The 21,366-nt window shown below is 45.8% G+C and overlaps 1 protein-coding gene across 3 annotated transcripts in view; it reads left to right on the top strand.

Moving 5' to 3' along the window:
* MYOM3 (myomesin 3) overlaps positions 1-21,366 on the top strand; it is a 191,574-nt gene that overhangs the window by 42,903 nt on the left and 127,305 nt on the right. For all 3 annotated transcript variants that reach the window (XM_040424500.1, XM_040424502.1, XM_040424501.1), the window contains exons 5-6: positions 860-1,017; positions 15,618-15,713. In XM_040424500.1, coding sequence (XP_040280434.1) covers positions 860-1,017; positions 15,618-15,713 — 254 coding nt within the window. The remainder of the gene's footprint in view (positions 1-859; positions 1,018-15,617; positions 15,714-21,366) is intronic.

The raw sequence follows: 21,366 nt of genomic DNA on the forward strand, positions 1-21,366 counted from the left end.
ACATTCTAACCCTTTGTTTAAAAAAATACCAGTCAGACAACCCCTTTAATTGAGTAAGACTGCAAAGACTAAGGCTACATGCACATGAATGTAAGGGCTCCGTGCCTGTGCTGCGGACTGCAAACTGCGGTCCTCAATGTCTGGCACAGACCGTGGGGCAGCCGCTTGCAGATCGTGGACCCATTCATGCAGTTTTGGCGGCTCGGATGCAGACCCATTCACTTCAATGGGGCCGCAAAAGATGCGGACAGCACTCCGTGTGCTGTCCACATCCGTTGCTCCGTTCTGTGGCCCGCAAAAAAAATATAACATGTCCTATTCTTGTTCGCGCTTTGCGGACAAGAATAGGTAGTTATATTAAAGGCTGTCCGTGCCATTCCGCAAAATTGCGTAACGCACACGGACGCCATCCGTGTTTTGCGGATCCACGGTTTGCGGACCACAAAACACACAACGGTCGTGTGCATGAGGCCATACTTTGTATAGTGGCCATGCTTTGCATAGCAGTCCACGCCCATTCATTTGAATCGGACTGAGCTGCAAAGTGACCAATGAATGTGGAGTGATTGACCTAGGAAGATGCTGCAGTGCTCACTGGAGCACCGCAGCTTTTTCAAACAGCTGATTGGCTGGGGTTCCAGGAGTTGGACCTCCACCAAACAAAAACTGATAACCTACCCTTCGGTCATCAGTATGGTATTCCCAGAAAACCCCTTTGAACTGGCTTTTAGACACAAGGTAGATTAAAGGTTAGTCTCATTTACTGAACTTCTACGTACTGTATGTTTATGTAATTTGTATATTTTTAATTGTAATACATATTAGAATCTGATATATTATGACTGTTTATTGTATGTAGGCTGAAATAAAATCCAGACAGAATAAAGAATTCAGAGAGTTATGTGGAAGACGTGCACCAATGTTCTGGATACCCCTCAGGGCACATTGTGTGTGGGAAAGAATGTCTGTCACGCTGGTCTGCACTGTGATGGGGACACCTAAACCAACCGTCCAGTGGTAAGGCAGCATTATGTATGTGTTTTCCCTATATTAGACACACACTCCTATTAGGGAAACTATAAGGAGAGAAAAACAGTAGGGATGAGAGTATGTCTAGAAATTACGGTAGTTTTGGACTCTGATTCTAAAGAATCGGTCAGAAAATTTGATTCAGGTACAAGTAAATTCAACCCAAATCAAAAGTGCTCCAATTGGCCTAAATATTAGTGTATGACACTCTCTTTTTTTTCCTTCTCCCATTTCAAGGTCTTTAACGCAAAGACAGCTATAGAAAATAATGTCAGAATGACACTGACATATATTGACTTGCGTAAACACATGATTAAAAACATACCACACTGTCAGATTTGTCATGCTTTTTAAAATTACAAAGGTACCAAAAAATAGTCCCTTACTGGGGTTAGATACCTGATGGTATTTATACAAACATGTTAGTATCAGAAAAAACGTAGGCTTGTTCTGAATATTTCCACAGATTTTTGGGAAAGGGGCACAATTGGACAACCCCTGCAACCAAAATATATGCTGTTGGTAATGCACTAACATCTGCTCATTTGTACATTTATTAATCGTAGAAAATTTGCAACAGGTGTTTGGGAAAGGCACAATTGGGCATCCCCTGGCTGTGACTAAACATATACACTGCTGTTGATGCACTAAAATATACTTATTTAAAGGGAACCTGTCATCAACTTTATGCTGACCTCACTGAGAGCAGTATAAAACAGTGACAAAAATGCTGATTTCAGCTGTGTGTCACTCATGAGCTAAAAGTAAGTGGTTGCTAAGAACCAGCATCATAATGATTGCAGCCCAGGCCCTGAAAAGAGTCAAATCTACCTGAGAAGAGTCCTGGTTATTCCTAATCTCCTGCTCTCTCGCCCATCTGCTGATTATTGGAAGTTCTCTCCGAGAGAGAAAGGGAGAAAACTAGGTAGAAGACGGTCAATCATCGGCAGGAGAGCAGGATTTTATGAATAACCAGGACTCTTCTCAGGTGGTCGTGACTCTTTTCCAGGCCCAGTCTGCAATGATTGTGATGTTGGTTCTCAGCAACCACTTACTATTAACTTATAAATGACAGACCGCGGAAATAAACTCGCCTGTCTCTACTTTATTCCGCCGTTAGTATGGACAGCATAAAGGTGATGACAGGTTCCATTTAAGTTCTTTGCACACTTATAAACAGTAGAAGAATTGAAACAGGTTTTGGGGGGGGGGGGGGGAACAGATGCAACTGGACATCCCGTGGCTGTGACAAAAATATACAGTACACTCTGCTGTTGACTCACTTATAAACTGGATAAGTGTTGCACAAAAGCCTAGATCCTGCACATAAAGAGTACTGTCTCTCTAAAAGCTCATCTTGCACAGTGCAACACATGAAGTTATGAACAGTCCCAGCCCTGGCTGTAGAGTACACTACCTGACCCTATCCTGTCCCTAATGAGAAGTCCTGACTTTATACCCAGTTATCAAATCTACCTAACTACATGGTCCATGTAAGACTCTAAAATGGCTGGCTTGTGTTAACCATGCCCCATGACCCTCACTATTGTACTGAATTTTAAATATAAAATTAGTGTGTTTTTGTCTGTTTCATCTGAATCGAATTGCCAAAGCTTCTGATTTACTGGGAAAAAGTAACCATCTGAACACTCCTAATTTTATCAGAAGGTTTTACATGGGAATTTTTCTTTAGCCCATACTGAGATCTGACAACTGAAGTAGAGACAGGCATGAGGGTGTAAATATGTCACAGTATGTTCCCCCATTTTCCTTTATGCTGCAACATGTCAGATAAGTGTTGTCATAGCGAGCCCAGGAGGAGCGGATGGAGGATGGGAGTGGTGAAAATTGTACCCATAGATCACAGTGGCAATACTCACTGGTACTCCTTAGGGCCGAGCAGTGACAGAAGTGTGTACCCTTTCTTACCTCTGGGCACACCCTGATATTGGGCCTCCTACCTGGTGGTATTTAGGGGACCCTTGGTGTTAGGTGTCTGGGTGCAAGGTAGGAGGGCAGCTGGAGTGGCCAGCGAGTGGTGGAGTCAGTAACCAGGCCACTTGATATAAATAAATAAGTCTCTCTTTACTAAAGTACAGAATAGGAGTAGTAGTAAATTCAGCAGTAACAAGGCACAGTTCCAAGTAGATCACAATGCAGTTCCTCCCCAACATCAATGTATAGACAGTAGCAATAGAGGTTTTAGTACTCTGTCTCTCTCTCTCTCTCTCTAAAGTCTCTTAACAGAACCATACGCAGCAATGAGCTTCTTGTTTACTTTTTCTGCAATTCCCGACATGAGAGGTGCAGAGTTAATGGGGTTATCCAAGATTTAAAAAGACCTTAGAGAGTGGCTGACCTGCAGAGAGGTTTATACTTACCTGGTCTCGATCACTGGGTTCCTGTTGCATTGCTCCCCGGCCATCGATGCAGCTCCGTAACATCAACATCCCTCTGACGAGCGCCATGTGACTACTGCAGCCAATCACTGGACGCAGTGGTGACCTGTCACCCGTGCAGCATGTAACAAGACAGTGATTGGATGTTGAACCCGGCGAGGACCAGATAAATATGAAACCCACTGTGGGTCAGCCATTCTCTGAGGTCTTTTTAAGTCTTGGATAACCGCTTTAAGATACGACTCAAAGTGTGGCAACATGCATTAGGAGTATTCCCTCTGACAGCAGTAAGGTCTCTCTAACATAAACATGCACAATAACTTTCTGGCTGACTCCAATGCATGGCCTTGCTGATTCTGGACCTTCTGATTTTCTTTTCTCTGGAGCACTTTGATGATAAAGTTGTTTCCTTTGCTGTAGAAGTCTCGAAGAGCTTGCACATTAGTTCTCATTGCTTTCAGGCAGAACTATACTCTCTACTGCCATCTCCTTGCAACCTAAAAGGATGAGTCAAGGTTGTTAACCCTAAACTGTCCATACAATGCTATTAGGTATACAAATACAAAACATTACAATATTTCACTTAACAATATAACAGCATAGCAATTACCCTTTTACAGTAACCCTTTTCTAGGGTACTGCAATGTGTCCTTCAAAAATAATATCACCTGATGCATTAAAGGGGTTGTGCCACTTATATAAATGTATCTCACCCAACAGATATCACTGTTATATCAAATACCACCATTTATCAAACTGGCTGTTTTGATATTCAGCTGTTATAGATTATGTCCTGTATTGGAGCTTGTAAAATAGGACACTCAAATGTCATTGGTAAGAACAAGGAGGGTGGTTAGTGTCACATGTCCTGCTGATGTTAGGACACATCTCACTGCCCTAAGGCATGATGGGACAGCAGACACATGACAACCAAGTAGGATTAAGTCATGAGGGATAAGAGAAAACTGGAAACGAGGTAAATAAAAAAAATCCAAGGGGAATGGCAACTAGATTTTTATTGGAGAAAATAAACTTTAGCGTGTAAAGTAGTTTAAGGCACAACCCTTTTAAAGGGGTTGTCGAGTATATTTAGGCTCAGAGAGCTTTAAAACAATAAAATACTTACCCTTTTTTTGTTTTTTTCATTTATTTTTATTGAGATTTATGAATAAATCGATAGTAGAAACAATGGCAAAACACAGTTGACAACAATCCGGCATTGGAAAGAGACAAAGTATATAGCATCATACCTTACATAAGCCTAGTGGTTACAAGAGAAATAAGTCTAAGCCTTGCAACTGTGTACAATATTGTTATTAATAAAGAGTAATGGATATTCAAGTAAAAGGTAGTAAACATAACCTTAAACAGTTATAACATTACTAATATCACTACTAGTCACATGTGTTGTCTTGATCAATTGCGGTATCTGTTAGGGGAATGGCAGGTCTGAATTCAAGCCATCCTTGCCAATGAGAGTGGAATCTTCTCAAATTCTGGTTCCTATATGCCATCATTTTTTCAAAGATGCAATTTTGTTGCACCCGGAGGATCGTCTCTGACAGGGACGGGATCACTGTTGACTTCCAGTGTCTCGGAATATTGAGCTTAGTAGCTATGAATAGGTGAGCTATAGGGATCCTGTGGGACCTAGGGATGACATGCATATCCATGAACATGAGAGCCCAATAGGGCGAGGGTTCAAGGTTTATTCCACAAAATTTGGAGGCCAGGACAAATATGCTAATCCATAAGCTGGTTAACTTGGGACAGGACCATAAAGTGTGCAGGAGTGTACCTTTGACTCCACAATGCGCCAGCATATGTCGGAAGTTCCAGGAAATATTTTGCTCAGCCTATCAGGAGTCAAGTACCACCTCAGACATGTTTTGATAGCTGCTTCATACAAGGTAGTACTTATGAAGGTAGTTGAAATGAATCCTAGGGCCGGTATCCAGCTGGATATTGGGATCTGATTATTGAGTTCCTTATCCCAAGCTAAAAAGGGAGTCATTTTTTTTTTTAAAGATGTGTTTGTCTCCCAGGCTCAGGTATAACACTCTAAGACTCTGTTTTTTTGAGGGTAGAGTTGGGGATCCCCATAGCTCAAACAGTTGCCTATTGGCCGTTAATGCACATGGTTTCTGGGATTGTAATAGATGGCGTATTTGCAGGTATTTGTAAAAATCTGTATGCGGTAGATCAAATTCTTGTTGGAGTTCTGTAATCTAACCTGACCTTCGTTGTACAATTGTGATATCCAAAGAAGGCCGTGGGACCTCCAAGAGGGGAGTTTTGTATCAGGGAGCTTTAGTTCTAACAATTGCAGGGGGGACACGGATGCTGCATTGATGGTCGCATGTGCGCTCCTACTGTGAAATGTGCGCCAATGTTGTATGGTACTTTCTAAAAGGTAGGGAAGGTCGGAGAGCTTGGTCGGGGATGGATTAAGGCGGTCAATTAAGAGTGATCTTAAATGTATTGGGTGAGCTAGGAAGGACTCCATTTGGATCCACGGGATAGAGGTATCACCCATCCACCAACCGAAGAAGAGGTTAACTTGTGTTGCCAAGAAATAGTCTTCTAGCTTTGGTAGACCTAGTCCTCCTCCTCGTTTGGTTTTGCATAATATTGTTGAGGATGTCCTTGGTTTACGTCCTGCCCAGATAAAGGAGTTGAGAAGGCTTTGTGCTTTATTAAAGAAGTGGGAAGGCACTTTGATGGGGACCGTGCGAAAAATGAACAAGAGCTTAGGCAGAGTCATCATCTGAAAGGTCGCAATGTGACCCACCCAGAATATCTCGTATCTGCCATAAGTAGAGATATCTTCTTTAATAGTTTCTAAAAGGGGAAGATAGTTATGTTGAAACAGTAAAAGGATAGATGAGGTAATGTTGATGCCCAGGTATTTAATATATGTGGATTGCCAGTCTAATTGGAATTTAGACCGTAATTGAGCCAGTTGGAGTGGTGGAATATTAAAGGGGAGGAGTTGAGACTTGTTCTCATTCATCTTATAATATGATATACGCCCAAATTGTTCTATAAGAAGCAAAGCAGATTCCAATGATGACTGAGGAGAGGATAGGGACAGCAGAATGTCATCTGCATAAAGAGATATGCAGTGCTGTTTGTTCCCAAACTTGATACCCGTGATGTCAGGGTGTAGCCTGATAGCCTGTGCCAGGGGTTCAATAGCCAAAACAAAAATTTGTGGAGACAGTGGACAGCCTTGGCGGGTTCCGTTAGTGATTGAGAAATTAGCTGACACTGCTCCGTTTACAAAAACTTTCGCTATGGGAACCGAATATAGTGCCCTAATAGCTGTAATAAAGTCTTCCCCAGGCCCATACGCTCAAGGACCGAGAAGGCATACGACCAATTTAGGCAGTCAAACGCCTTCTCGGCATCCAGCGTGATGAAAAACGTTATGACGAATTATGTGGTCTAGGATATTCAGCGGCCTTCTCGTATTATCTGTAAGTTGTCTCCCTTTGACAAATCCCACTTGGTCTATAGCCACTAGTGATGGAAGGATCTTTGAGAGCCTGTTAGCTAGTGCTTTGGCGTATATTTTAACGTCCGTATTCAAAAGAGAGATGGGTCTGAAATTTTGGGGTTTATCCTGTGCCTTGCCTGGTTTTGGCAGGGTTACAATGGTGGCGGCTAACATTTCTGATGCGCAGCCTTGACCCCTTAAGACTGCACGTCCTTCCAAACTCTCAAAGCCACCTCGATTTCACCTGCATTTAAGTGCACCCCATCCGACCGCCTAAAGGCCCCAATGCCCTTTTCCAACTCAGAGTGCCTCACCACCACCGCGACATTTCTTGCCATAAAACGCCCTATAGCACGGTTAACTTTAACCCGGGCTCTATTAACACCCTCCACTGACCAGGCCCCCCTCCACTTCTGCCTTGGAACTATGTCCGACCATACTGTAACCATTCCAGGGAACAGCGACCATAACCTCAAGAAGTCAAACTTCACGTCCCTTACCAGCTCACGGAATGGGCGTGCACCCAAATCATTCCCCCCCACGTGCAAAACTAGCACATCCGGGGCCCTGTCCTGCCGAACAAACCTGTGAAACTCGGGCATTCCCTGTCTACCAATCCACCTTACCAAAGCCTCCGAACGACTAAAACCAAGTTGCCGACCATCCGGCTGGGCCGCCGCCCGATCAGCTCCCAGAATACAAAGGAATGTCCCAAAATCCATACGAGAGCCGACCCAGCACCTGAAATGAGAAAACTAAACAACAAGAGGCAAGGAAGAACAGGCACAATAACCAATCCTTAGGTAACCTCACACTCTATCCATATGAACGTACGACCTGAAACGAATCGACTCCCAGCAACCTATCCTCTTAATCACCTCATCCCCTAACCCCCACCTCGCTGCCTCAGTAGCGGGACCTATTCTGAACGAGTGGCCTGAGTATTCCTCCTGGCTTAACCCTAACTGACCCAAACATTTCCTAAAAACTACTATAAACTGATACCTGGACAAGAACAAACCATCTGCATGCACCAGTAAAGGCGCAACCCCGCCCTTACCGACCAAACCAAACACCTGCAAACAGCGCACTGGACACATTATGCACCCAGATATCCCAAAGAGTACTACCCGGCGCCCTCTACCCTCCCTGTCCGTCTTCGAACTACGAATAAGGAAATCTACTCTATCTGGAAACAAATTCACATCCTCCCCCCTCAAACCACCAGCCCGACCGATGGGGCAACTAACTCACCCAAACGCAGCGCCCCGAAAAAGGCTATCGAGAAGGCCAATTGAAATAACCGCTCCTCCCACTCCGAACTGCACACTTGCCCCAACTGCACCCCCAACCGCACCAACAACTCAAAAGACACTGGACGTCACGCAACCTACGCCAGCCTTTTAACGCCCGCGCCACCAAAAAACATTTTGTGAAATCTTTTATCCGCCTCAATCTAAAACCGAATGCCAACCCGGCCACATAACCATTGATTTTACTCACCGCCCACCCCTCCTCCTTGCAATGGCCTAAGAACAACAGAACCGGAACCTCCATGTCCTCGTCCATCACGCCCAGCCTAACACACCAATCCTCCCAACACTTCCAAGCCTTCATATACAACCCCCACGTACCGGGCGCCAAAGATGCTCGGATCAGCCCCGCCACTGCTCCACCAGCAGCTCCCACAGACAACTCGGGCAGCCCAGCCCCTCCTCCTCCGCCTCTGGAGCCAACCGCCGGAAACGGTCCCACTGCGAACGAGAGAGCGTCAGCAATACAGTTGTCAACCCCGGGTACATGCACCACCACCACCCATGCATTGATGGATAAGCACTCCAAAACCAAACGCTGAAGTAGCCGTACCACCAAAGGGGACGAAGCCGACAGCCCGTTAATTGCATTAACCACTCCCAAGTTATCGCAGTGGAACCTCTCCTTTTTGTCCCGAAACACTTCCCCCCACAGCAATACTGCAGCCACAATGGGGAAAAGCTCCAACAGAGCCATATTCTACTCCCAACCACCATCTACCCAAGCCGATGCCCACCTCCCGCGCACCAGTGCCCACCACAGTACACCCCATACCCACCACCTCCAGCCGCATTTGAATAAAGCTCAAAATCGAACGACTCCACTGTGTCCCCTACGAACAACCATTGTACTGATCAAGAAAAGAGCCCCAAACCCGCAAATCCTCCCGTAATTCCCTCCCCAACCGTACAAAAAGCATAGGCGAGACAATCCCAGCCGTTGCCCCGGCCAGCCTTCTACAGAAAACCCTCTCCATGGGCATAATCCTGCAAGCAAAGTTAAGCTTACCTAGGAGAGACTGGAGCTGACATAACCTAATCTTCCGCGACCTCTGAGCCCTCCCCACCTCCTCCTTCAAATTCGCTAACTTGTCCAACGGTAACCGACACTCCATCCGCACGGTATCTATCACAATCCCCAGAAAGCTTAACTCCGTGGTCGGCCCTACGGTCTTTTCTGCCGCTAAAGGGATCCCAAACTCCTTGAACATACACTCTAGCGTGCGCAGCAGCAAGGAACAACAGCGTGAATCTGGCGGTCCAATACACAAGAAATCATCCAGATAATGAATCAGAGACTCACATCCGGACGTGTATTTTACCGCCCACTCCAGGAACGTACTAAACGCCTCGAAGTAAGCACATGATAACGAGCAGCCCATAGGCAAGCATCGATCAACGAAAAACCCGCCCTCCCAAAAACACTCCAACAAATGGAGGCTGTCCGGATGCACTGGCAGTATTCGAAATGCTGCCTCAATATCCGTCTTTGCCAAAAACGTCCCATTTCCGAACCGCTGTACCCATGTTACTGTCACGTCAAATGAGGTATAAACCACCGAGCATAAAGCCGGATCTATACCATCATTGACCGATGACTCTTTTGGAAAATACAGATGATGAATAAGGCAAAATTAATTTTTTTCCTTTTTTAGAACCACCCCCAGCGGCGAAACGCGCAGGTCCGCCACCGGTGGCTCCAAAAACGGACCGGTTGACCTCCTTTAATAGCTTTTTCTTAACAATCTCTGGGTGCTTCCTGGCCGACTTCAAATTCTTTCTAACCAACACAGCCCCCGACGGAACAAATGGAATCCTAAAACCCAACAAAAAACCTTCCCTCAATAGTCGTGCCGCCCCCGCATCAGGATACTTATTTAGAAAGGGTTCCATCCTTCCAAGCCGCACTGGCGTCTCCCCCTTTGCCATGGGGATCACTCCTTTGTCTACCTCCCTTGAAGCACCGCGACTCTCCGTGGGATCCCCCGCAAGTGGAGCATTCGTGCTTGAACTTGCACTTGACTCCGAACTTGCACCACCCTTCATTGAAAAGAAAACACAATCCCTTTGCTGAAGCCGACACGAAAGCGGATTGACCCCCCTCTCCGGATTTCCCCGAAAGGGCTCACCCGAGCTAGATGGTGCCGTCACCTTTAACCACAAAGCAATATCTTTGTGGTCCCAACTGATATCCGGACGCACCGCCTTTCGTTGCCTAAATTGCTCATCATACCTTAAGCATGCAAGCCCCCTGTATGTCCGGTAAGCCTCCCCAATCGCATCCATATAACAAAACAGCCCAGAACAATTGTCCGGCGACTTCTCCCCGATCACGCTCGCCAAAATTGCGAATTCTTGCAGTCAATTGACAAACTTTTGCGGTATTAATCGATGCCTCCTCTTCTCCTCCTCCTTTTTCCCCTCATCCTTCCTTGCCCTATCCAAATTAAACCTTTCCAGGGGAAGCAGGGAATAAATATCCACATACTCCCCCTTCCAAATCCGCTCCCTCACCTCCTGTTTCAAATGCGCCCCCAGAGGGGCTTCGTACACCTCCCCTTTTGCCTTATCATCTAACCGCTCCAGGTGCCCCGCGGCTGAACCCCCCGCCTGCATTTGCACAGACGCCGTGTTACCACCCAAACTCACCTGGGCCCCCGCTGAACCCCCAGGCCCACCAGAACCACCCCCAACCCCCCATGCCGGCAAAGGTGACAAACCGCCCATGCCCCAACTCGACAACAAACCCGCCAACCCCCCTAGTAACTGCCCCAAACCTCTACCTAAATCTGCGGAAGGGTCCCCACCCCCCCATTTCCCAAACCCGCCACCACCTGCGCTAACATTCCCCAATGAGCCTCACCTGGCTGCCTGGGTGCTGTGACCCCATCAGCCGCTGATCCGGATTCCTGCAGTCCAGTCCTCTGCGCCGATCCTGCTGAAATGGCTCCCAGAAGCTGTCCCCTGGCCGTGATGCAACCAGGGACAGTCTCCCTGCTGTCTTCACTAGAGACTTCAAGGGGGCGTGGCCTGCCGTCTCCTCCTGAAGTGTTGCTAAGGGACTGCTGCCTCCCGCCTCGCATCCTGCAGCAGCCCCATTGCTAGGGCCATCTTGACCCCGCTGAGAGGCCCTCTCACCATCAGGACCATGGAGAGGGCCCGCTGAACCAGCTCCGGACTCCCTGTTGAGTGAATCGCGTGGATGTGGAGACCGGGCCCAGCCCCCACGCGAGCTCCGCCTTCAGACAGGATTCCTCCCACTCCTGGGCGTGCGGGCAGGAGTGCGCCCTGCCTCCTGCAGGAGCGGAGGGTCCCTGGAGGGGCTCCTTATGCGGCGCTGAGCCCTGGGGGGAGACTGGTCAGGGCTGAAGCGCGCCGGCAGCCTGGTCCGCATCGGCCGGTGTATAGATGGCTGGGGAGTTACAGGTGCCCCAGCCACCCCCCTCAGCAGCTCCTGAACAGATTCCTGCACCCACCCAGTGCCGTGGATGGCCGCTGCTGCTCTCAACTGCCCCATGATTGCCTCTAGCTGATCCATGGTGACCGCTCTCATGCAAATCCTAACCAAAATTGCTACCCCCCACTCCTTCTCCTATCTATTTAACCCCTCATACCCCGCCCCCCTTTACCTGAACTGACCTATCCCCATTCTAAGGGGTCTCCCTGAACCAAGCCCCCGTCATGGGCGCCTCCCCTAAAGGCTACGCCCCCTGTCCAGCTATTCTTTTTCCCTGCAGTCACCACTCCAGGCCCAAGCTGACTTTCTACATCTCACCATAGCCTTAAAGGGGTTATCCAATACTATAAACTGCCCCCCATTTGCCGGGCTCCTCACAGGGAATATACTTCTCCCCCTAGCGTCACACGCGATGCTAGGGAGGCTCGTCCCCGTCCCCGCCTGCCATTGACTGCTCCCCCCCGACACCGGATGTTTTTTATCCTCGCACAGGGAGAAGCAGCAGCGGTGGTGCGGGGACCGGGAGCGGCACGGGGAGTGGGGTAAGTATATTCCCTGTGAGGGGCCTGGCACATGGTGGGGGCAGTTTATAGTATTGGATAACCCCTTTAAATACTGAGGAAGGTCCCATGGACCAAACCGTTGAATATTAACCTCTGGCCGTACTAACACTTAACTTTACATGTCTATTTTTATTTTTTTTATTTTTTAATAGTCTTCATTCCTTTCTTTCTTTTTTACAAATACTTCTTACAAAATCTTCAACAATCCTTTGATTATTAATTTACATTATAATCAACATACATATCATTTACATTCCTCTTCCCACCCTCCCTTTACCCACTGCATGTTTCCTCTCTGGGAGGAAAAATAAAAATTTTAAATTAAACAACCCCCTCCTCTCCTCCCCCCCAGGCCCACAGCCAACACCCCCGAGAACAACAACTATTTTAACCATGTCCGCCACATTCTGGCAAATCTATGTTTTTTCTTATTAGTTGCCAGGTGGAATTCTTCTCTAGCAAGCGAAGTTCTAAAAGGGTTTTCCCATTCCTTGACCGTGGGCGCAACGCTATCTCCCCAGTGTCTAACAATACATTTTCTGGCCTGAAATAAGCGTTTAGGCTGAGTTCACATGGGTGAGTTTTCCGCGCGGGTGCAATGCGGGAGGTGAACGCATTGCATCCGCACTAAATCCGGACCCATTCATTTCTATGGGGCTGTGCACATGAGCGGTGATTTTTATGCATCACTTATGCATTGCGTGAAAATCGCAGCATGCTCTATATTGTGTGTTTATCACGCAACGCAGGCCCTGTAGAAGTGAATGGGGCTGCGTGCAAATCGCAAGCATCCGCAAGCAAGTGCGGATGCGGTGCTATTTTCACGCACGGTTGCTAGGAGACGATCGGGATGGAGACCCGATCATTATTATTTTCCCTTATAACATGGTTATAAGGGAAAATAATAGCATTCTTAATACAGAATGCATAGTACAATAGGGCTGGAGGGGTTAAAAAAAAAAAAAAAAAAAATTAACTCACCTTAATCCACTTGCTCGCGCAGCCAGCATCTCTTCTGTCTTCTTCTTTGCTGTGTACAGGAAAAGGACCTGTGGTGACGTCACTCCAGTCATCACATGGTCCATCACATGATCCATCATCATGGTAAAAGATTATGTGATGGACCATGTGATGACCGGAGTGACGTCACCACAGATCCTTTTCCTGTACACAGCAAAGAAGAAGACAGAAGAGAAGCTGGACTGCGCGAGCAAGTGGATTAAGGTGAGTTAAATTATTATTTATTTATTTTTTAACCCCTCCAGCCCTATTGTACTATGCATTCTGTATTAAGAATGCTATTATTTTCCCTTATAACCATGTTATAAGGGAAAATAATACAATCTACACAACCCCGATCCCAAACCCGAACTTCTATGAAGAAGTTCGGGTTTGGGTACCAAACATGCCGTTTTGAACTCGCGCTGAAAAATCGCGCATTATCTGGGCCAAAAACATGACGCCCGAGTGAAAGAGGCCTTAGATGCTATATCTCGATGATCAGGAGTATCTATTTTATCTATTACCCCCAGAATGTTTTAAAGTACTCAGGAACTCTGAACAAGTGACACTTTTCTATTTTTTCATATACCTTTTCCCAGAATTCCCGAGTCTTTATACATGTCCAGAGGATATAAACATAGTCTACACCAGTCATGCCCAACCTGCGGGCCTCCAACTGTTGCAAAACTACAACTCCCAGCAAGCTTGGACAGCCTACAGCTATTAGGGCATGCTGGGAGTTGTAGTTTTGCGACAGCTGGAGGGCCGCAGGTTGAGCATCCCTGGTCTACACTTATTTCCCCACATTTTTGGCAACTAAATTCTTTAGAATTGTAGCATTTTATTAAAATCTTGGGAGGATAATATAGACAATATAGTATATTAAATTGAGTAATTCTATGGGATCAGTTCTTTAAGACTAAATTTTTTGCCTGTATAGCCGATTCCCAAAACTTTGCCGGTTGGGGATTTAAGACATTTTGCCATTTATGCATTAAGGTAGTGACTGCTTTTCCCTTAGCCTTTTGATGTAACAGGCATTCATATATTCTGGAAACTAATTTCCCCCCTGCCGTTAATTTGGTGATATTATCCAAGGGTCGTGGGAGGGCAGCAATTTGTGTTCCTTTTCCCAACATCGTTCGTTGCTTGTTTCAGTTGTAAGTAATAGAGCCTCAAATCTTTATTACCCATTTCATATTTATTTTTGAGATCTTTTTATGCGATTATATCTCCCTCTTTCCATACCTGGCCCAATTTGAAAATTCAGTATTTTGCCCAAATATTCTGTTCAATTGTTTTTAGTTCTATAAATTGCGCGTTGTTCCACAATAAGGTGTCTGAATGAATTTCATTTTGAAGCCAAAGCTTTTTTGTTTCCTTCCAAACCTTAACCATTAGCTCAAATAACGGTATTTTGCTAGCTTGCTGTTGTGCCAAAATACCAGCTTCGACTACTTGAAAGATGCTACAGTTATCCAACCTTTTATTAATCCCTGTTAGCATGGTCTTATATCTTTGCGAATAAATCCATATTATCATATTTTTGATGTGGCCAGAGTTAAAGTAGAGTTCCATATCCGGAACTGATAATCCACCCTCTTTCTCATGAATCTGCAATATTTGTGGTCTTATCCTCGGTTTTTTCACTCTCCATATCAAATCCGATAACAGACTAGCTATTGTTTTAAAAAAAAAAAAAATCACTTAACTTTACATGTCACCTGACACGTGGATGAATTTTCTGCTTAATGCTTTGGATCTTTAATTGCACAGAAACTCAATTACTATGAATTTTGTCATCAATTCCAGGCAATTCCATGGACTGTGTCTGTCTGCTTTTGCATCTCATCCTATAAGGCTTATAAGGCTTAGCTACAATGCAATATAGAGGGTAATCAAAAGTGGCACTGTTACTTGGGAAAAAACAGTCCCTTTTTTTCTAATTTTGGACAACTCCTTAAAATTCTGTAGCCTCTGATACAATAGATGACATTCCTAAGAGTTTCCAGCACTTTATAAACCTATAAAGCCCATCTGTTTTTGAAAGTGGTGGTGGCAACTTCTGAAAAGTACCTACAGAGGTGTATCTAGGCTTTCCTTAACTCAGGACTAAAGATACCCTACATACCCTGACCAAGCTCTCTGGCGACCCCCTTTGCACTAAGTACCTGGCGCACATGTCCTACCAGAACACCTTTCTAGCTATGCTAGTATCATGTCAGAATTCCTTTTTAAGCCAGCAACCTAGGATTAGTACATACAATCAAGAGAAGTAAAATATGGGATTTCTAACAACCATATGTAGAAGTTTATTGTACGCCCTTTAATGTGCTTCTGGGACTGTCTTTACAGGTTCAAGAATGGGAAGCCTATTGACTTGAAAACATCACCCCCTGGAAAATATAAAATCCTTAATGAATTTGGCTTGCTTACCTTGGAGATACGCAGGTAAAGTAATCCCTTTTAACTTAAGTATTTTGGGAGTTTGCAAACTGGTCATAAGCAAATGGTCAAACAAGTAACTGTGGATTGAGAGAACATCCAGTTGTGGAATCATGGCCACCAGCCACAAGCATGGTTCAGTAATTTTAGTAGTTACATGATTTCCATGGCTGACCCTCTGCAGTATGTGGAGTATTTCCATCAGCAAGAGTTGGCACAGGACTGAAAGAAATCCAATCCACTGAATAGGTGATAAATGTTAAACTGAAGGGGCTACAACTGTTATGGGAGATACGGAAGCCAAGGGCTCTCTCAGCTCTTCCTATCTCCCATACAGCTGTATGGTAAAACATATGCTTTACTGCAGGTCCATACAACTTCTCCTTTATCACAGCTGTCCTTGTGGAGAAAGAGACATGGGATGGGTGCCCTTTATTCTATACATGGAGACCAATATAAGGAAGCTAATAAGTTCCTATTGTAAGTGCTAGTACTCTTACCACTGTCATTGAGCTCTGTCCTACCCTAGAAGTACAATCAGCTGCCGCTCAGTGTTAATTCCATCACTATGCAATTAAGAAAGGACACTGCTGAATACATGTCCAGTACCACAAGGAGGTTCTTATAAATCGTTCAGAAGTGTATGCTAAAGGAAGATTTTGCAAATAAAACAAATGTAGAGTTAAAACTGTAGAATATCAACTGGGTCAAAGTCTGGCTTAGGCTGCTTTCACATCTGTGTTGGAAGCTCTGTTTGGGGATTCTGTCACGGAATTTGTCAAAAGTAGCAGAGAGAAAAGTCCTGCATGCAGGACTTTTTTCTCTGGTAAAAAGACGTTCCCCCGAACGGAAACCTAACAGATCCCATTATAGTCAATGGGATCTGTTAGGCTCTGTTCCTGCCAGTTCTTTGCAGAATCCCGCACAATAATAGCGGTGATGTGAAAGCATTACATGCACTAGGAACTGCTCATTTACCATACATGCGTGTTCCCATTCTAGTTTCTATAGGTATTTCCTGTGCACTGTATGCCTAATCTATGGAGTCTGCACAGATGCAGAAACCTAAATTAACAATCTCACTTGCTGCAGCTATAGTCTCTATGGTCATTAGTGATGAGCGAAGTTTTAAAAAATTCGATTCGGCTGCTTTGCCGAACTTTGACAAGAAATTTGATTTGTCCCATTCAGTCTATCAGCGGGTTAATCAGGGGTTAAAACAAAATATATACATACTCAGCTCATCCATTCGATCACGGAGAGCCTTTAGCGGCCATCTTGGTTGAAGAAAACGTGCCAATTCTTGGTTGCGCTGGCGTGATGAAGTCACCACGTCATCACGCTGGGCAGGCACAGTGATGTCATCGCTGATGACATCACCATGCCCGTCCAGAGTGATGACGTGGTGATTTCACACATCAGTGGGCGTGAGAATTGGCGCGTTTTCTTCAATCAATAGGGCCGTGACAGCCGCTCCTAAATCAAATGGATGAGGTGATTATGTATTTTTTTGCAGCAAAAATTTATTTGTTACCACAAAGCGTCAAGAAATTCTCACACACGGAACTTGCTCTTATCTTCTATATGAAAACACTGCATTTTCAAACAACCGCCTCTAGGGGGAGCTCAATACAAAGTGTATCTTCCAGGTAGTTGTATTATTTCCTATTCACTGATCTCCCCCTACTGGTAGCTGTGTAGGCAGTCAGCTAGCTTTGTAATAGAAGAGAAGCAGGAGATTTATCAATGTATTTTTGACAGTTTCTTGGTGTAAATACATTGGGAAATATGGTGTTCAGAATGAGAATCATATTTTTGAAGCACCTGTTCCACTTTTCAAAAAATTAAAGTCGGATAATGTAAAGTTGCTGTAAGATATTTTGGATCTTCAGTGTAATTTAGTGGAATTGTATGTCTGGATATATTAACCAGCTGATATGTGTGATATTGATGTGAAAGCACTCTGAAGAACCTTGATTTATGCTGCCATCTAGAGGGCAATCTCAGTAATACAATGTATGCTGTTTTACAAGCAATAAAATTATAATTTTTCAGCCAGAATACTAGTATTTTCTTCTTCCACAAGTTGCACTATGAGTAGCTCAAATGTTTCTTCCAATCAGTGTTGGATTGGGGGGGGGGGGGGTGTCTAGGGCTACTCCACAGCTACAAGAACCCGTGTATTTTAGAATGCAATGTACACAAAACTGAACTATATATTACACTGCGCTCATTTTAAATTTCCTTTAAGCAATAAAAACTTGCCTTTATGGGGAGACCTCAGTCTGCCAGTTGTCCGTAGCATTGTTGTGTAGGAAAAAGTAACCTAGAGGCCCTGGGGGTCCCAGCAGGCAGACCCACATTAATCAGAAAGCAGTAGCATATCAGAAGCATATACCATCATAGTCTATGACGGGAAACTTTGAGGTATGTTAAGGATTACAATAATGTAAGGTATTTTTAGGATTTGGAAAAACTTGTCCGTGGGAATAGGGATAATGTGATACATCAGATGTGGGGAAGCTTTTTGCTACAAAGGGCCATTTGGATATTTGTAACATCGTTCACAGGCCATACAAAATTCTCAACTTAAAAATTTGACTGCTATATTTATATAATTGACTTAGGGTAAGTTACAGAAATTGTGATTCAATAAAAAAAAATCCAGAGAGCTGTATTCTTGCAGAACAAAATGGCACCTGTACTATATATAGTACAGGCGCCATTTTGGCCAAATATAGCAGTCTACTTTTTAAGTTGAAAATGTTATGTAATCAGCTCTTTATTTCTTTATTTGGCATTATAGCAGCCAAGCTCATCCCAGGGGGGTCTAGAGAGGGGTTCACCCAACTTTAACCCTCCCTGCCACTGTCCTTGTCTCTGCCTTTATCCTTTTCTCAGCCTCAGATCTACCCTCCCCCCACCTCCATCAGCCTCAAATCAGCCTCCAGTCAAACTCCCCAGCCTACATCAGCCTCAGATCACACCCCCATCAGACCCTTCCTAGCCACCATTAGCCTCAGATCAGCCCCCATTAGACCCCCAAATCTCCATAGGCCTAGCATCAGACCCCCATCAGACTCCTCAGCCTCAGATCAGACCCCCATCAGACCCTCCCCAGCCTCCATTAGCCTCAGATCAGCCTCCCATCAGACTCCCCAGCCTATATCCGCCTCAGATCACATCCCCATCAGACCCCCCAGCCTCTGATCAAACCCCCATCAGACCCTTCCTAGTCTCGATTAGCCTCAGATCAGACCCCTAAAGTCTCCATCAGCCTTAAATCAGCCCCCCATCAGACCCTCCCCCCCAGTGTTGGACTGGGGAACCTAGGGCCCACCAGTAAAATTAATTTTGGGGGCCCACCGTACGGATTCATTCAAATCTAATAAATATTTTAACAAGTTTTTTATATGAACATAGGCTGGTTGAGGTGCTGTACATTGAATATACACTGCTCAAAAAAATAAAGGGAACACAAAAATAACACATCCTAGATCTGAATTAATTAAATATTCTTCTGAAATACTTTGTTCTTTACATAGTTGAATGTGCTGACAACAAAATCACACAAAAATTTAAAAATGGAAATCAAATTTTTCAACCCATGGAGGTCTGGATTTGGAGTCACCCTCAAAATTAAAGTGGAAAAACACACTACAGGCTGATCCAACTTTGATGTAATGTCCTTAAAACAAGTCAAAATGAGGCTCAGTAGTGTGTGTGGCCTCCACGTGCCTGTATGACCTCCCTACAACGCCTGTGCATGCTCCTGATGAGGTGGCGGACGGTCTCCTGAGGGATCTCTTCCCAGACCTGGACTAAAGCATCTGCCAACTCCTGGACAGTCTGTGGTGCAACGTGACGTTGGTGGATAGAGCGAGACATGATGTCCCAGATGTGCTCAATTGGATTCAGGTCTGGGGAATGGGCGGGCCAGTCCATAGAATCAATGCCTTCGTCTTGCAGGAACTGCTGACACACTCCAGCCACATGAGGTCTAGCATTGTCTTGCATTAGGAGGAACCCAGGGCCAACCGCACCAGCATATGGTCTCACAAGGGGTCTGAGGATCTCATCTCGGTACCTAATGGCAGTCAGGCTACCTCTGGCGAGCACATGGAGGGCTGTGCGGCCCTCCAAAGAAATGCCACCCCACACCATTACTGACCCAATGCCAAACCGTTCATGCTGGAGGATGTTGCAGGCAGCAGAACGTTCTCCACGGCGTCTCAAGACTCTGTCACGTCTGTCACATGTGCTCAGTGTGAACCTGCTTTCATCTGCGAAGAGCACAGGGCGCCAGTGGCGAATTTGCCAATATTGGTGTTCTCTGGAAAATGCCAAACGTCCTGCACGGTGTTGGGCTATAAGCACAACCCCCACCTGTGGACGTCGGGCCCTCATATCACCCTCATGTTTCTGACCGCTTGAGCAGACACATGCACATTTGTGGCCTGCTGGAGGTCATTTTGCAGGGCTCTGGCAGTGCTCCTCCTGTTCCTCCTTGAACAAAGGCGGAGGTAGCGGTCCTGCTGCTGGGTTGTTGCCCTCCTACGGCCTCCTCCACGTCTCCTGATGTACTGGCCTGTCTCCTGGTAGCGCCTCCATGCTCTGGACACTACGCTGACAAACACAGCAAACCTTCTTGCCACAGCTCGCATTGATGTGCCATCCTGGATAAGCTGCACTACCTGAGCCACTTGTGTGGGTTGTAGACTCCGTCTCATGCTACCACTAGAGTGAAAGCACCGCCAGCATTCAAAAGTGACCAAAACATCAGCCAGGAAGCATAGGAACTGAGAAGTGATCTGTGGTCACCACCTGCAGAACCACTCCTTTATTGGGGGTGTCTTGCTAATTGCCTATAATTTCCACCTGTTGTCTATCCCATTTGCACAACAGCATGTGAAATTGATTGTCACTCAGTGTTGCTTCCTAAGTGGACAGTTTGATTTCACAGAAGTGTGATTGACTTGGAGTTACATTGTGTTGTTTAAGTGTTCCCTTTATTTTTTTGAGCAGTGTATATATATATATATATATATATATATATATATGTAGTGCAGTAAGTCTACTGTGTTATGTGCCACTTGTGCAGGGGGTGGGAGACTAGGGGCCCACCTTGCTCAGGGGCCCACCAGGGGATTCCCCTGTACCCCTGTGGGCCAGTCCGAGCCTGCTCCCCACCCTCCATTAGCCTCAGATCAGCCCCCATCAGACCCCCCAGCCTCAGATCAGCCCCATCAGCTCCCCCCTCCAGTCTCAATTAGTCCCCCCCCCCCCCCCCACCCCAGCCTGCACTTCTTCAGATCAGACCTCAGATCTGAGGTTTCCAGTGCCGGATGGGGCTGCCAGTCGGCAGATTCACTCACCCTCCCTGGTCTTCTTCCCGCCAAGCTGTACTGTGACCTGACAGTGCACAGCATCAGGTCGTAGTGCAAATTTGTATGTCTTAGGACACAGAGCGGGGCCCGGAAGAAGAACAGGTAAGCTGAGTACAGCCAGCACAGCCCTGTTCTCACCTTCCTGTGCCTCCCACATACTAATGACCGCTTCCATATTGGAAGCGGTGATTAGTATTTGCACTATATGCTCTACCAGGGGGTAGGGAGCCGCGGTCAGTATGTTCCCCACCCCTGCTGTGTCTGGTTGAACA

This window comes from Bufo bufo, chromosome 3 (genome assembly GCF_905171765.1).
Source record: "Bufo bufo chromosome 3, aBufBuf1.1, whole genome shotgun sequence".
Lineage (NCBI taxonomy): Eukaryota > Metazoa > Chordata > Amphibia > Anura > Bufonidae > Bufo > Bufo bufo.